The sequence below is a fragment of the Lycium ferocissimum genome, chromosome 7, assembly GCF_029784015.1.
Source record: "Lycium ferocissimum isolate CSIRO_LF1 chromosome 7, AGI_CSIRO_Lferr_CH_V1, whole genome shotgun sequence".
In the NCBI taxonomy this organism is placed as follows: domain Eukaryota; kingdom Viridiplantae; phylum Streptophyta; class Magnoliopsida; order Solanales; family Solanaceae; genus Lycium; species Lycium ferocissimum.
In genome coordinates this window covers 15,643,733-15,661,207 of record NC_081348.1, presented here as the reverse complement: position 1 = coordinate 15,661,207, position 17,475 = coordinate 15,643,733, and the positions used below count along the sequence as shown (strand labels likewise).

General features: G+C 33.6%; 2 protein-coding genes across 3 annotated transcripts; both read left to right on the top strand.

The window, feature by feature from the left end:
• Window positions 1-1,953: 1,953 nt before the first annotated feature.
• LOC132063521 (uric acid degradation bifunctional protein TTL) lies at window positions 1,954-5,816 on the top strand. 2 transcript variants are annotated; one of them, XM_059456090.1, is made up of 6 exons: window positions 1,954-2,119; window positions 2,207-2,289; window positions 3,070-3,127; window positions 3,303-3,404; window positions 4,501-4,660; window positions 5,185-5,816. In XM_059456090.1, the coding sequence occupies exons 1-6, from the start codon at window positions 1,979-1,981 to the stop codon at window positions 5,628-5,630; spliced, it is 990 nt and encodes a 329-aa protein (XP_059312073.1). In that variant the 5' UTR covers window positions 1,954-1,978; the 3' UTR covers window positions 5,631-5,816. The 2 variants fall into 2 exon arrangements, with proteins under 2 accessions (XP_059312073.1, XP_059312072.1); XM_059456089.1 differs by having other exon boundaries at window positions 5,182-5,816.
• A 7,625-nt stretch (window positions 5,817-13,441) lies between these two features.
• Window positions 13,442-15,049, top strand: LOC132062560 (late embryogenesis abundant protein 6-like). Its single transcript, XM_059455109.1, has 2 exons — window positions 13,442-13,605; window positions 14,705-15,049. The coding sequence occupies exons 1-2, from the start codon at window positions 13,528-13,530 to the stop codon at window positions 14,987-14,989; spliced, it is 363 nt and encodes a 120-aa protein (XP_059311092.1). The 5' UTR covers window positions 13,442-13,527; the 3' UTR covers window positions 14,990-15,049.
• Window positions 15,050-17,475: the final 2,426 nt, after the last annotated feature.

Below are 17,475 nucleotides of genomic sequence, written 5' to 3'. Positions count from 1 at the left end.
AATTTAGATGAAAATTCCTGAAGGATATAAAATGCCTTAAGCATTTGGTTTAAAGTCTCGGGAAATGTATCCAATCAGATTACAAAGATCATTGTATGGTCTAAAACAATCAGGGCGCATGTGGCACAATCGCTTCAGTGAGTACTTGGTAAATGAAGGTTATATAAATGATCTCATCTCTGTCCATGTGTTTTTATTAAGAAAACAAAATCAGGGTTCATTATACTTGCTGTTTATGTTGATGACATAAATCTCATTGGAACTCCAGAAGAGCTCCAAAAGGCGATTGAATATTTGAAGGAAGAATTTGAGATGAAAGATCTCGGAAAGACAAAACTCTGTCTTGGTCTGCAAATTGAACATTTCACAAAAGGGATCTTTATCCATCAATCATATATAGAGAAAGTTTTAAAACGATTTTACATGGACAATGCGCATCCTTTAAGTACTCCAATGATTGTTCGCTCACTTGAAGTGAGTAAAGATCCGTTCCGACCTCAAGAAGAAAATGAAGAGCTTTTTGGTCCTGAAGTACCATATCTTAGTGCAATTGGTGCACTTATGTATCTTGCTAACGCTACAAAACCTGACATAGCGTTCTCTGTTAATTTGCTAGCAAGATATAGCTCTTCTCCTACACGAAGACATTGGAACGGAGTTAAGCATATATTGCGATATTTGAAGGAACTAGCGATATGGGTCCGTTTTATACTAACAAAGGTAGTACGGCTCTTGTTGGTTATGCGGATACGGAGTTATTTATCTGATCCACATAAAGCTCGATCTCAAACAGCTATCCGTTTACATGCGGAGGTATCGCTATATCATGGCGATCCACAAAGCAGTCCCATTGTTGCTACTTCTTCTAATCATGCCGAGATAATAGCTATTCATGAAGCAAGTAGAGAATGTGTGTGGTTGAGATCGTTGATACATTCCATCGAGAGAAAGATGTGGCTTGAAATGTGATACAAAAATACCCACGATTATATGAAGATAATGCGCATGCATAGCTCAATTAAAGGGAGGATTTATAAAAGGAGATAGAACGAAGCACATTTCACCAAAGTTATTTTTCACATGATCTCCAAGAATGGTGATGCGATGTACAAATTCGTTCAAGTGACAATCCATGATTTGTTCACCAAATCTTTGCCAACTTCAACTCTTGAGAAGATGATATTTAAGATTGGAATGCGAAGACTCCGACATCCGAATCTTGGTCTTCGTCGGGGAGTGAAAATACGCGTTGTACTCTTTTTTCCTTAATCAAGTTTTGTCCCATTGGGTTTTCTTGGTAAGGTTTTTAATGAGGCAACTCTCAAAGCGTATTACTAGATATGTGTACTCTATTTCCTTCATCGAGGCTTTTTCCCATGGTTTTTCCCAATAAGGTTTTTAACGATGCACATCATCTATGGACATCCAAGGGGGAGTGTTATGAAATTATGAATGTCCATTTCTCAAATATAATGCTCCTTCCACCATGTTAATGGTTCTTCCTTTTTCTTCCACCATGTTAATGGCTCTCCCATTTTCTTCCACCATTTCATATATTAAATACATATGTATTACTATAAATAGAGGCATAAATTTTCATATGAGATACACTTGTAATACATCTTGGAAGAACAATAAAATCTCTCCTCTTTGTCACTCTATTTCTATGGTTTTCATCCTTTAATATTGTGACTCTTTTAGCTTCATTTTATAACACAAAATATATTTTTGTTAGACAAAATACGAAAAGGTAGGAGATTTTACAATATTTAAAATTAAAGGGATGTAAGTTTAATAAAAAAATTGAGTTTTGAGTATCAAATGATTTTCTAAAACATAAAATAAATAAACTAATTCTTGGGTTGATCCCTGCAAACGAAATCACAGATTCCATTTTCATCACTAGCTCAAACTTCTCACTAGAAACTTGTCTCAACTTGCTCAGTGCAAACTCTACACCCAATTTGGAGTCCTCAAAATGGGATCATCATTGTTTGATGAAAAAGATTTCTTGGCATGCTGTGGCAGTACCAAATTCGCCAAGGAAATGGTATTAGCTGGACCTTTTTCAACCCATCAAGATGCCATTCATGCTGCCAGACATATCTGGTTCAACAAGGTTACTGCCCAATTTCGTTTCTTGTTTTTTCCTTTCCACTTTACACATGTTAATTACTAATTGATTTACTAATTTGAACTGGGTCAGGTTGATGTAACTGGATGGCTTGAAGCTTTTGCTGCTCATCCTCAAATTGGTCAAACCCCTCACAAAACCCCTACTTTTGCCCAGTAATACCTCAAAGTTTTTCCTTTTATTTTCTTTCTTAAGATTGAGTGGAACATTTAGTGTTTTTTTTCTTGTCTAAGTTGATTTTGGGAAATGAGTTGCTTATGCCCAATCTTTATTTTTTACTTCTTGCTTTTAACAGTTTGAATAAATCTTGCTACTTGCTCGGCCAAAATGTAAATTCTCATCATGATCCCTGCTAAAGTTAGGTTTTTTTTTTTTTTTTTGAAGTTCAAATATTGGCTGGTTGGTGTTAGGTATTTAAAAGACAAATATCTAAGTTGTCAATACATAATATTGTAGAGACCCTTGTAGTATCTAAGATATTAGGTAAGAAATTCTAGAATATCTAAATTCTGAAAACTGACTTAGTATTTTTACACTTGTGCTTGAAGCTATGTGCAACTAGAATTTAAGTTCTTGAAATTTAATGGCGTTTCATGATTATCACAACAAAATTGAATAAAAAATGCTAATTGTGGGCTTCTTTTGGCGATATCTTCAAGTTTTCTTATATGTGTGCTATTTGAAATTTCTGCCAGATATGCTAACTTTTTATTTGTCTAATCCTGTATAACTGCACATCCATTTTAATATTTGTATCTCTGTGACACTGACCTACATGTTGGCTTTAGAGGCTCAACGTTCACAACCAGCAATATTGCTACGATTTATGTGCTTTGAGAGAACTGTTTTAATGCTGTTGTTCTGTCCTATGGCTTCCCCATGCCCACCCTTCTGCCGGCCGACCGGAAGCTAAAATTTAATGTCTCCTATTCCAGGTGGAGCAAGGGAGAGCAGTCAACAGCTCTCGCCACTGCTAATGAATCTACGTTACAGGTATTTTGATCTAAACATATATGCAGTTTAAGAAATCTATGAATCAAATGTAAAATAGTATGTTGACCCTTTTTGGTTGTTGATTGGGCCAACCGATTAAATTCTCTGTGCAAGTAGGTCAACTTTTACTTTGTGCATTCAACGTTGGGAGTTTACTTAATAATTGATCCTGCAGGAACTGTTTGAGTGGAATGCTCGCTATAGGGAGAAGTTTGGATTTGTCTTCTTGATATGTGCTTCAGGAAGAAGTACCCCTGAGATACTTGCAGAGTTGAAGGTAAAGTCTCTAGATGTGAAGATTGAATGATCATTTATCTTTTAGTAACCTCAATTATAATCGTAAATGGTATAATCTTACATTTGAGAGCAAAAGCTTTTAACTTTCGGACACGAATCAATTGAGTTTCAAAAAATCCATTGGAGTATTTAGTGCAATCCTGCATTGCTAAAAGGGTAGAGTTTCTGTTCATGTCCCCCTGATGTCAAGGGTCAAGATAGACTCTCAGTTTGAACTTTATCTTGTGAACTTATTCTCCAAAGTTTGATATCTTGGCATCCTTACAACAGTTCATGCAAACCACCAGAGTTTGATCTCTTGTTGGCTCACAGTGCATTGAGATATAGAAAATGAATTTAGTTGATGTGAGAATGCCAAATCTGGCCTCCATCCCTTTGCATCATAAAGGAGTGATCTTTCGAAGTCCATCGTGAGTTGTAGGAAAAGATAGTAGCTCTTATCCGATTAGGAAGAGCAAGGGCCAAGAGATGTCCTCATGGAAAAAATAACATTCACTCATTAAGGGGGGAAAATGGACAATGCAATAGCTATGTCCAATGAATCAAGAAATAGGTGTTATTATTTGTCACGTATATAATCGAAAAGATCGTGAATGGACCCCTAGTCTGCTCAAAAACTGAACTTTCATAAGATTCCAGTCATGAGTATCCTAATAAACAGAGATACATTGAGGAGCAATTTTCATTTCAATGGACAGGCTAGGTGGAGCTTTATACCAAACAGTTTTATCACAAGGTAAAACTTATCTGAGGCCAAGAGAGCAGCAGCAAAGGGGTTCGAGAGGAAATGGTTCGAGAGGAAATGCTAAAGTATCGGTGCACATTGCACGCATAATCTTTATAAGTTTGACCTATTAGAATTAAATAACAGAAATTTCCTCGGTTTTATTCTCCGATGGCCTTCAATCACTGTTCTTCACAATTTTAGAGATCAGGGAGTAGAGTTCGTAGCCTTCTTTCCAAACAACAGATTATTTGTATTACTTTATCTACTGGGACAGTGGTGAAATAAACTTGTTTTCTGTTTTGTCACTTAAAGATTGACCCATGTTCCGTTTCAACTTTATCTATTGTAGATACGGTACCAGAACAGACCAATAATTGAATTTGAGATTGCAGCCCAGGAGCAAATGAAAATAACTGAATTACGCCTTTCCAAGCTCTTCTCAGACAAAGCAGATACTGCTCCGACAATTAAACCCTTGTCTACAACTAATATTGCGACAAAAGCAGAAGGTGATTCCATCTCTTTATTTATGTTGGACGTTTATTGGCTTTAATTGCTTCTCTGTATTTACGCAATTTATTATCTTAATCTCAAAATTTGAGAAGTTGCTCCTCATTCTCCCACTATACTAATTTGCTTTACATAGTTGTGTAAAAGTCCTTTCAATGTTTTCTAAATGAGCACAATTTCGTTCAGATCTTCTCTTCATAAACTTTACTATTGAAGGACTTCAAATCTACTCTATTTTCTGGCCTATGAATCTCTAGTCATCGGATATGTTTAGTAATTATTTATGCCCTTCTTCGTGGAGTTTGTAGACAATGCCATCTGCAAAACATCTTTGCCTGGTCTTCTCAATTATTCAATTTCCTGATGCATCTTCTAGAATAACTCTACTGGAAGTATAAAGTGATGCTAACTGTTTCTACAATTCAAGTAATATTTAATATACACTTGAAAGTATAATCTCTATCTGCAGTTCCTAGTTCAGTACCATATGTTATATTTTCCATTGAACCTTAAATTGTAGAAGATCGTGTAAACATTGTTGGAGCACATTTGACTGCTGCAACTGGAGCAAAACCAGCTCATATTCCAAAGAGAACTCGCCCGCCCATTACAACCCATGTTCTGGATACTAGTCGTGGATGTCCAGCGAATGACATTGAAGTACGACTGGAGATGTGGAAAGACAACCTAGCAAGACCACAATTTGGCGAAGCTGATATTGGTGGCTGGATATTACTAGGGTCTTCAGCTACAGACAAAGATGGTCGAAGTGGTCAGTTGATGAACATGGTTGAAGCTTTGGTCCCAGGTGTATACCGGATAAGTTTCAACACCGGTAAGTACAATCCTGATGGATTTTTTCCTTATGTCTCTATTGTGTTTGAGATCAAAGAATCCCAGAAATGGGATCATTTTCATGTTCCTCTGCTGCTTTCACCATTCTCACTCTCGACATATCGAGGTAGCTAGTTTGACAAAGTGGCTGGCAAGAGTTGAATATTTTCATGAGGAATAACATTGTACCTGTATTTGGAGGAATGAATCACTTAGCCTTTCGCTTTGACTGGAAATTGTATTTCTTCGATCAGTTTGTGTTTCAAGATTAAGCTATGACATAGTTATTGTAAATATTAAAATTTCAAATCTTCCCAAAAAGCTTCAGAAACAACAAACAAAATTTAAGTGAAATATAACAGAGGGTAATTTTAACATGTAGTCAAAAGTAGAAGGGTAAATTTGAACCTTCTCCTGAAATACGTGACACATCAATCCACCTTGTCAAGATTTTGACCAGGTCAAAGTGTGTCCGGGCCACACTGGAGTTCTGTTAAGGTCAAGGCAAATACAAGAAGATTTACTCATGATTAAGGTATCAATAGCTCGAAATGAAAGAGAGGATAATTTACAACAGTACAGGGGTATTCCTGTCATATAGCATTACACGTCAAGGTCCATGGACAGGTTTGAGCCAATCAAACGTCCACGATAATTGCTATTGAGCATGATAACTTGGAGATAACTATGTGACATTTATATAATATTACTTTGATAAAATTTAAGGGGCTCAAAGGGATTAGTGGTCTCTGTAGAAGAGCTACAATCATATTAACATCTACAAATATTAACATCATAAGTCACATCGCAATCAGCATTACACAGACTCTCCAGGCAGTTTTGACCACATTGAGTCACATTTTTCGAGCTTGGATGCATGCCACATGAACTAGTATACGTGCAGCCGTAAATATTCTACTCAAACTTAATACATATATGTCAAAAAAAAAAATTAAAGTTAAGAGTTTGATATATATTTTGAAAACCACACTTTCAACTCCTAATTCGCAACTTCTAAATCCTTGATCTTCTTATTTCCTGATTTTAAACTCTTTAGACCAAATTTCCATAAAATTATTGTTGCATCAAGAATGTCACCGTAATATAGATTATTCCCATAAAATTAACATTTGGGCCAAAAAGAATAAAACTAAAATTAACATTTATAGTGTTATTTTTCTTCTCCACTCTATTTATGGTTCCTTTCTTCTTTTTTTCCTCATTTTCTAGTATGGGAATGTTTCTTGATTTCAAGGCCAAACACATTGATAGCCCCTTATAGTCGTCAAGATTTTTCACTTGAACATCTCAACGTCAAGATTTTTCACTTGAACATCTCAACTAAACCTTGTTTCATTTAGACACCTGAGGTCGGACCCGTCTATGCCATTTAGACACTTTTCATTGACTTGGCAACTTGCTTAATTTCCACACCAAATTGGCGGGTGAAGAGCCCAAAAAGCAGATTTTTTTTTCTTTTTTTCCTTTTAATTCTTTTTATTTCTTTTTTCTTCTTTATTCTTTTTCTCTTTCTTCTCCATTTAAAAAACATTCCTCCATTGCTATCTTGTTCACCGGAAAAATGAAGACCGCCACCTTTCTCTCCCTAAGCGTTTACGGGACAAGAAAGATGATTTTTTTTTTTTGGATAAATCTATTTAATAAACAAAAGAAAAATAATATTCACAAAAAAGATTTAAAAAAAAAAAAAACTGAATTTACACCCAAACTCATGTTACTTCCGGAAGGAGAGGTTTCCCAACAAAAAGAAGACCAAGTTGATGCCTAGAGGAAATGGTCCGTTCGAGGTACTTTAGAGACTCAATGACAATGCATACAAAATTGATCTTCCACTCGAATACCAAGTTCATAACACCTTCAATGTGTGTGACCTCTCCCCTATGGATGTGCATGATGATGACCCCTTAAATTTGAGAACAAATTCTTTTCAAGAAGGGGAGAATGATACAATCCGAGTTGCATCAAGACCTTTCACAAGGAGCCAAGCAAGAGAACTTCAAGTTATGCAAGGGTTATTCATGAGGAGAGACATACCTGAGTACACTCTAGAGCCTTCTGGGGGATTCCAAGTATTCATGATAGCATGCGAGGGCGGTTTGGAGAATATTGTTGAAGAGGGCCGTGCTTGCAATGTGGCTATTACTTGAAGATTTGCAATTTCAAGTTCCATTGCCAAAGAAGACATCCAAACAAGGCCCTTACTTCATTAAGGGTAGAACTGTAACAACTTAGTTGTCTTCTTTATATTTCTAGTGTAGATAGTAGTTTATTTCATTTGGAAGACAGATTATTTTGACTATTGATATTTGCTATTGTGAAACTCTTGAGAGTTGAGAACTTGTGAAGCCTTTGATTGTGTAGTTGTTGAGAGGAAAGGTTGCTTGGGAGTCAAATCCCTTGAGGCCTTCCTAGGAATTTGGTATTTCTTTTGTTCTTAATTTAGAGGTCTTAGTTTTTTATAACTTTGGTTGCTAAATTGGGTCTTAAGTTGTGTCAAATTATCTATCATTTTCTTTTCTTGCTTATTGTATTTTCGTTCTTATTCTTGCATCAGGTGGTGACTATCTTTATGCCATTAATGGAGTCTTTAGAAAGCTTGAAGGTTTAAAATGGGTTAATTGATTTGATGAAAATTTTGAGAAATTAATGGTGAGATTGTCTTTGGGTCTTCGTGGGGAACCTTTAGATGAAGTTATAACAAATTTGGAGGAGTTTCTCTTGAAAATTTGGATTAAAATCGTGGCTGGAATAAGAACACACATGAAGATGGTGAAGAACACCAAAAACAACTATTCATTTAAGAATTTTCAATGTGTCCTTTTTTTCTTCTTTTTTTCATTTGTTAATAATGTGTCCTTTTTTGATTGGGTGTAAATCAAGTTTTTTAACTTTTTGAGAGTATTGTTGTTATTTTGTTATTAAATATTAAAATAGTTTTTTTTTTTTTTTTTACTATTAAAGACACATGTCCTCATTTTATTCGTCATTTGCCACATCAGCAACGAGTGTATTGCACACACTTTATAAATTTGGCTGATTCAGCGAAAAATGTCTACTGGAACAAATTTCGGGTAGTATAAGTGTTTAGTAGAAAAACCTCTTAGGCAAGTGTCTAAGTGGAAAATCTAGACGACTACGAGGGGCCAACGATGGATTTGGCCTGATTTTAAAGACTCGTTGCGCCTTATTTCCATAAATGTTTAAGGCAAACATATCAATAAGGAAAGTTACTTTTTTTCTCTCTCTATATTTTTTTTTCTCGAACCACAAATAGTTGGATGTTTCTTATTACTAAGAAGGAAAATTACTAAGTTGGATGTTTCTTATTACTAAGAAGGAAAATTACTTAGTTCTTCCTACTTCCTCTTTCCTCTCCCCCCCCCCCCCCCTCCCTCCCTTTTTTGTATCTTTCCAAGAATTTAACACATGATGATACATGTAAAATATAAATAGGGGTGTCCCGGACCCTCCTCTATGTACCATCTTCACACAAAATAAATTTCTCTTCTTACATTCTTCTTCTTTCTAGTTGAATCCAATATGTCTTTTCAAACAACTGCTTTGGAGAACATTGTTCCTCTAGGAAATAGTAGTACTAATACAAAATTGAATAATGAAGATGGTTGGCATATCTCAAACAAATACCTTTGGGGTGTTTTAGGCTTCGTTGTGCTGGGCCTGCTCTATTATATCTATGACAGAGTCAAAAGAAGAAATTCCTCCACAAATAAAGAGGCAAAGGATAGTGATCTTGAAGAAAGGGGTGGTGATGAGGCAAAAAAAAGTGATGATGCAAAAAAAAATGATGAGGCAAAAAAAATTGACGAGGCAATAAAAAAGTGATGATGCAAAAAAAAAGTGATGATGCTACGTCTAAAGTGTAGAGGGAAGAAAATATAGTTCGACATTATTCTTTTTAAGTTTTGATATTATGTTAACTTTTTTGTTTCTTTTGTTACATTGTTTGGAGAGAGTGAGAAATTATTGTTACTTATGTTTTGCTTTACGTTCAAGTTTAATTTAGGTTTAATGAAGTTGTGATTTTTACCCGAATTTTCTTCTGTTTTTCATAATGTGTTGGATAGTTCTTTATTATTTATGCTTCCTCCCATCAAACTACTAACTTAGATATCAAGAAGGTTAATTAGTGCAATTTCTAGAAAGAGATGTTAAGCTATTAATGATCGATTTGGTTGAACGTCTAAAAGCAGAAATAAAATAATTTGATGAAAAAAAAAAAAAAGGTAAATCTGAAGGACTTTCTCTTAAGACTCTGTTTCTTAATGCGTTATTTCAACATTGCTTGGTAGCACTCTGCCTATACTTTGTGTTTTAAGATGCACTGATGATGCATAGGACGAAAAGAGTAGTAGAAACTTTTGTGGAAAGGCCATCGAAAAAGGGCCTAATATTTCTAAAAGAAAAATATTTTCGACGACAATATGTTGAAAAATTCAAAACTTTTGCAAAAACTCATAATTTCATAAAGTATTATGCTTCTGCAAAAAATCATAATTTTCGACTAAATTTATTATTTCACAGTATTTTCATAACAGTATACAAATTTTCGACAAGCTTGCCGCAAAATACTTATAGAAGAATTGTATATTAATTTTGTTCCTTGTGTCATGATATAGCATTGGGCTGCATCCCAATTCTGCTTCAATCTGTTATTAGATGTTCCATGTACTCTTGTGGATTGGAATTCAAATTGACTGTATATTTACGTTTTAGACCCTCGTGGATTTCTTTTATGATATTGTCGTCTCGTCATTAGTGAAGTCAGAATTTTCATTAAGGAGATTCAAAACATAAGGAAATAAACATAGAAATTAAAGAAGCCGAAATGGGATTCAATATCTAATATATGTACATCAAAAATAATTTTAACCTTATATATGCAGTATAATTTTTCGACAAAGAGAATTCAGATGAACCCGTTGCAATACCCTAGCTCTGCCCATGATCTCATTGATACTACTACTATATATATTGTTTTCTTTATATTATATCTATTCCATGAATGATTGCCTACTAGCATAAAGGAATAGATATGAGTAATTTAATCGCTAAATTATCGGTCATGACACTATGTTAGAATAACGAGTAATGGTTGCATCTAATTAGTCACTGTTCTATAATTTGGTATTCTTCACGTTTTTTTTTTTTTTAAAATTTTTAAAAAAGGTTAATTCCAAAATTTAAGGAGTGCTTGAGCTTATTTTACCGTCACTCGGTCTTTCTATAGGCTTGTGTTGCATTTCTCTCTACAAAATTTAGTAGAAATGACATTAGATCGTCACTTTCAATGATGTTATTTAAAAAATATTCCATATAACTATAGTTTACAATGTATTTAAAATTCAGTCACTTGGTTGCTGGCTTCTCTTGTTACACTTCTTCTGCAGCTCCCATTTGGATTTGGTGCTACAAGGAACTAAATCAAACGAGTTTTAAAAAAGTAGAACTTCTAGTAACCCAATTGCATGGGACAAAACATCTTTATGGAGTTTCTAAGGTGCTCTGCTTGAATGCCAATGGCTTTATCGGGTGGCAGAAGAGTACATAGGTGCAACTGTAGAAATTGCAGTTCGAAATTCAGGACAGTGACCTGAAGTTTGAACTTCTAAAATCACTGCCAACTACAAAAACTGAACTTCAGGGCACTAAAATTTGAATAAGTACAAGAACTGTTATATTTCAAACAACCACCCTCAAAATGACTACGGGTGCATTTAACCCCAAAATTTAAGGGTGTTCATTAATGATGCATTATGCTTTCGAACTGTTCTGTGGGATTATTTCTGAATTTAAACTCTTTGGACCAGATTTTTCCGAAAATTATTGTTACCCCAAGAATGTGGTACCCTAATATTTGACCTTACCGATAGAATTACTAATTATAAATTAGTAATATTGTTTTGCCTTTCTACTTTATGTATGGTTCGTATTTTTTTTTTTTCCTTTTGCTAGCATGGGATTGTTTCTTGATTTCAAAGACTCTTTATACGTTATTTTCCATAAAATTTAAGGCAAGCATATGAATAAGGAAAGTCACTTTTTTTTCTTTTATAACCAAAAATAGGATGATGTTACATTAATAAGTAAACTTGTTACATCCTCTTTACTTACTCCTTCCTATTTTTTTGTTTTCCTTTTTTTTTTTTGTTCTTTCCATGAATAAGGGAGTACGTACATCATATTTATTTTACCTATAAATAAAGGTCTCTCCGACCCTCTCCTATGCACCATCTTCACAACATATTTTTTTTCTCTTCTTACAGTACACTTCCCTAGAACAAATTCAATATGTCTTTACAAGTAACTGGCTCGGGGAATCCTGTAAATAATACTCCTAGTAATATTACTTACGGAGGTGAAAATCAGAAAAATTGGGGTGCTAGTAGTTGGCATGGCCTCCTCATTCCATTCCTTAAAAGTTTCAGTGTTGCTTTTGTCTTATTTTTTGTGGTTTATTTTCTTGTCAGCTGTATAATGAAGAAACGCAAAAGAAAAAATTCTGAGACAAAAAATACAAATGAGCCCGACAAATCTGAACTGTAGAAGGGAAGAAAGAAGATGCATACTTCGACAACAAAAACAATTATGTCTTAGTCTCAAATAAATTGGAGTTTGCCACTCTTTTAGATACTCGACAATCTTTTAATTTTTGATATTATGTCAGTTTTTTTTTTTTTGTTTCTTATATTACATTGTTTTGAACAGTGATAAACTTTTAGCTAGAGTTTGTTTACTCTTCAGGTTTATTTTTTGGGGTTAATGAATTTATTATTTTTACCTTTTTGTAGTTTAAATTACACGATTCTTCTTTCTGTTTTTCATAATATATATGTTGTCGGAACAAGGTTGGAGAATGCCTTTTTTATTTATCTGTAGTTGGAGATGCCTTTTTTATTTATCTGTTTTCTTCCTATCGATCAAACTATTATAAATTAGACATCAAGAAGATCTATGCAATTTTTATGTTATACAAATAAGTGTTAAGCTTCAAAAAAGGATTTGGTTGAACCTCAAAAGACAAACACAAAATAAATTTGAAGAGAAAAAAGAAATCTAAAGAACTCTTCTCTTAAGTCTTTGTTTCCTTGTTTTTTTTTTTAATGGTATGTTTTGCAAAGGACTCGAATCACCAACCATAGGTCGTAATATTTTGTCAATGTTAGTATTCTTATTAATTTAATGATTAATATATTATATTCTTTTTAATGCTTCGTATTAAAAATTCACTTATTATCATTGTTAATTTGTGGGAGAGATATTTGTAATGAATTTAAGTTTTATTAGCTGAGGGTGATTTTTTTTTAATAAGCTTAATGTAATTTAATTTGATTTGACTTTGATAGGTACGTACCCATCTTCTTTTGACTTTTAAAAGTGATCTAAATGTATAAAAGAAATTTCATAATCACTATATGAATCTTAATTAAGCTCGATCGTCTCTAATTATGCCTCCTTGATGTTTTAGCTTATTGCCATTTTTTTCGCCTTTTTTGAATATTACATTTAGTATTCATCTTTCATTAACTTGGTTTACCAAATTCTGATTTTGTACAAGGTCCCCTTCTACAAATTGCACCTATCATTAATTAATTGCAATATAATAGAATTGTGACTCAGTTTGAAGTTAAAGGAAAAACAAAAAGGAGTGAATGAAAAAGAATTAGAAGAAAAAACCAGTGCACTACCATTGGTCTAAGACAAGGACCCGTTCAAGTAGAAGCAAAAATTCCACAAACTTAGATTATATAAAGAGTCTTACTCATTGACAAGTGTTGTGCTTTTTCACCATTGTATTGAGAAAAACAAGATCTCTTTCAACGGACTAGGAAGAATAGTTTGTAACCATTGTCTAATTATAGTTACAAACAAACCTATAAATAGTAGCTCTCATGGATAAAGTTTTTTAGTCCAAAATCAAAATCCAAAATTTTTCAAATTTTAGAGTAAATAATCTGCCTGAGTTCTTTGTGAAGTATTTTTGAAGGCAAAAATGCAGGCTATCAAGGAAAAGTTTAATGATATGAGCGCCATGCGCAAGGCCAAAGCTGAAGCTAAGGAGGAGGAAAAAGTAAGAATAATATTACACAATTATTTTTACCTAATCATGTTATTTAAAAGGTAGTTACAAGTACCCCATCATAATTATAGAATCTTTGGTAAAGTTTCTGGAAAGTTAAAAGTATTTATTTTAGAGAATTGAGGTGTTTGACCAAATTTTCGAAGAAAAAAAATGCTTTTGAGCAATAGTGGAAGAATTTTTTTTTTTTAAGAATTTGAAAAAGTTGTTTTTTCCCAAGACGTACTTTAGGAATCTTAGCCAAGCACAAATTGTTGCTCTATTAGTATTGGCAAAAGTACTTCTAAATTGATTATTAGCCAAGCATAAATTGCGGCTCTATTAACATTAGCAAAAGTGCTTTCAAATTGATTATTAGCCAAACACAAGCTACTACTCTTCAAAAGTTTTTTTTTTTTTTTTTTTTTTTTTTTTTTAAATTTTTTAAGAACACTTCGATTTTTTTTCAAAATAAGCAAATTTTAGAAGTTTGACCAAACAATCGATTAGTATTAATAATTGATATCCTGGAAAGAATCATGCATTTAACCACGTACTATAACATGTTAAACTATACTGATAAGTTAACAAAATTCTTTCACCCAGACAAAAGAAGTAAGCACCGAGCTATCGCGAAAAATTGAATTACTAAGTACACTTAAGGCATGACGCAAGGGCATAGCAGTTGCGCAAAAGCTGTTGCGTCCTCTTAGATAGCCCCTTAATTTTTTTTATTTTTTTTAAAACGAATGTTGCTTGATTAAACGAACATTGATTGCACCTTTCTGTCTGACTTCACTGTCCGTGTATATAACTTAAGGCCCCGTTTGTCCATAGATACCAAAAAAAAAAAATTCACTTTTTTTTGGAATTTTGGAGTTGGAGTTGGAGCTGTGTTTGGCCATAGTTTTTGAAATTGTAGTTTTTGGTGAAATGTAGTTGTAAAAAAGTGAATTTTTTTTGAAAAACAAGTTATTTGAGTTTTTGGTATTCCGGAATACAACTTCAAGTTGTATACGGAATTTTCATGGCCAAACGTTGATTCCGGAAAAAAGTGAATAATTTTTATGGCCAGACGGCACCTAAATCAATTTTCAAAATGTTATAATAGGCAGAGAAGGAGTTGGCAAAGGCAAGAGTAGAAGTAGCACATGAGGTAAGATTGGCAAGAGAGGCAGAAGCAGCCATGGATCTGCACGTGAACAAAGCTGCAGAGAAGATTGCACATGAAGAGGAAAAGCATGTTCACAACATTAATGAAGGAACCTTGGACCCTTATGCTGCCAGCTTCACCAATACTAACAATCCCACTGGAGGAGACCCTTATGGTCTTGGTGCCAACCATTCTGGTCAGCTCAATAATGCTGGAACAGGACCAACTAACAATCTTCTTTAGACTGTTTCTCTACTAGTTTAATTTGATGCCTCAAGCTCATTGGTTATATATATATATATATATAAAAGAATAAGTGGAGCAACTTTTGACGATCTACAATGTTCCAAACAAATAATACAAATTAAAGAAGGAGGTTATTCAGTGTAAGATTTAAAAGCATATGTCTTTTCTTGTGGCTACACCAATACTAAGTACACTATGAACGATAGATGAAATAGTCATTTGTGTTATATTTAGTCAGAATTTGGTATCTTTTTTTCTGTCTTTCGTTTTTCTTGTATAGGTTAGGGAAGGGTCTGAGTGAATTTACAAGTTATTTGAATAAGCAATAAAGACCGGTCTAGATAGTTTTAATTTGGTCATAGAGCTTCTAAAAAACTTTTAGACTTGAGATCTGTATTTCATTATTAAGCATCACAAGTTCTAATTGGGATTTAATTGAGGTGTGATTATAATTTTTTTTGAAACTCCCTTAACTCAAGTTTCGAATTGTGAAACTACTATGGCACAACAAAATAGGCTCGTAGTCCTAAAATCAAAGAGAATTTGACCTTCCTTGCAACCCTAGCTAGCAAGATTTTAATATAGAAGGAGCCTTACAGAGAAACTAATTAAATGATATATTGATGGAAATAGATCAATAAATCCATTGCAAGTGAAATGAAAATGCATTTTCTTCAGTTGAACAGAATTAATAGCATAAGACTAGATCTACTTCAGGGTATTTAATTACTATATCTTAGTATTTATCTGTAGAAATAGAGCATCAAATGAATGTCTTCATGATTTATTAAAGAATTGCTCCAATTGTATCTATCATAAAGATCACAAGTTTCCATAGCAGGATGAAACCAGTAAACAAAGTCTCTTAACCGGAGGGAAAACAAGATAAAATATTTGGGTCATTCTATTGAACAACTTGTCATCAGGTTCAGTACTTTGTATTTTTGTCACCTAAACCTTGGTCTTTTTATTTTTAATTAAATACAAGTGGTGCATCATCATATCTAGAACTTGACCCCTCGGAGCTGGTCCCACCAGACACCATTTCTCTAGCAATGGATTGAGGGGCATTTGATGTGGAATCCTCTCCATCAGCCTTCGCATTCATCACTTCACGTACTTGTTTGAGATTTTCATTGATCACATAACTCAGATCAATGAGATGATAAGGGTTCATGTCAACGGAAATATCTTTTCCATTCAACACTTCATGCACCTTGTTGGTGAACTCCTTCACTCTGTCCTTCTTCCTTACCCTCCGCACTTGTTGTTCAAACTTTTTAATCCTTTTTTTTTTTTGTTGATGAATTCTCCTAGTGTCACCATGTTTTATGATTTCTCCAACTCCGGCAGCTCCCAGAACTTTGTAAAGGTATTAATTACAATATCATGATCTAGAAACAACTGAGGTTCATTGTGGTAAGAACTATAAACTACGGTAGCAGTCTCAACATCACAAAGGGTGCTGAGTACTTTTCCCTTTTTTAAGTACCCTTTCTGTCTTTTCTTGTATGAGACTTTTCTCTCAGTGTTACTTTCAATCAAAGCAAGCTTCACTTTCGTTCTAGTCATGACTAAAAAGAAGAAAAGGATGAGGAGAAATGTGTTTGTTTGGATATGGGATCAAATGGATTTGTTGTTGTCGTTGTTTTTAAGTATTTCTCTTATTTATAGGGAAAAATTTGGATGAGACTTTTCTCTCATGAAATGTTACTTTCAATCAAAGCAAGCTTCACTTTCGTTCTAGTCATGACTAAAAAGAAGAAAAGGATGAGGAGAAATGTGTTTGTTTGGATATGGGATCAAATGGATTTGTTGTTGTCGTTGTGTGTTTCTTTGCCTAGGATTGTGTCTTATTTATAGGGAAAAATTTGGATTCTGTAAAATTTTGAATAGTTTGAATTCGAGGATTCTTAGTTGTCATCGTTAGCGATTTTGGCATGAAATTAAATGAGGGCTGACTAGATACAAAGTTGGATACTATCTTTTCAAATATAGGAATTTATGGCCTCACTTTTATGCTGACTTACATTTTTTTTTATGGCCTCACTTTTATGCTGACTAATATTTTTTTAGTCAAACTTTGGTTATTATGAGCACTAATTTTTTTGAAAATTTTAAGTAATATCCATAAAAGATGGTCATAGATTAATAACAAATGTGATTGCTCACTAATTTTAGTCATTAAGAAAGTAAAAAATAACTATACAACCTCCTTAAAAAAATATGGATGTACAAAATTAAAGGTTGAAACAAGTGAGCATTTTTAAATAAAAAGAACATGTAAAATCTAATGAACTATAGTGGCTAAAATTTTGAAACATAATTTCGACAATATTTGAGTGTGCGTAAAAATACAATCAAATTTAATGGTTAATCTTTTTAAATACAAATATTTAATTAAATTTAAAAAAAATATACGTATATGGTTATTGTCGTTACAGTCTTTATAGAAGCACATTCTTTTTTCTCCAATTCTGACA

Coding starts and splice junctions, on each gene's coding strand:
- LOC132062560 (XM_059455109.1), top strand. CDS start 13,528: ATGCAGGCTATCAAGGAAAAGTTTAATGATATGAGCGCCATGCGCAAG. Junction 13,606..14,704: donor AAGCTAAGGAGGAGGAAAAA/GTAAGAATAATA, acceptor ATGTTATAATAG/GCAGAGAAGGAGTTGGCAAA.
- LOC132063521 (XM_059456089.1), top strand. CDS start 1,979: ATGGGATCATCATTGTTTGATGAAAAAGATTTCTTGGCATGCTGTGGC. Junction 2,290..3,069: donor AAAACCCCTACTTTTGCCCA/GTAATACCTCAA, acceptor CTCCTATTCCAG/GTGGAGCAAGGGAGAGCAGT. Junction 4,661..5,181: donor TATTGCGACAAAAGCAGAAG/GTGATTCCATCT, acceptor CTTAAATTGTAG/AAGATCGTGTAAACATTGTT.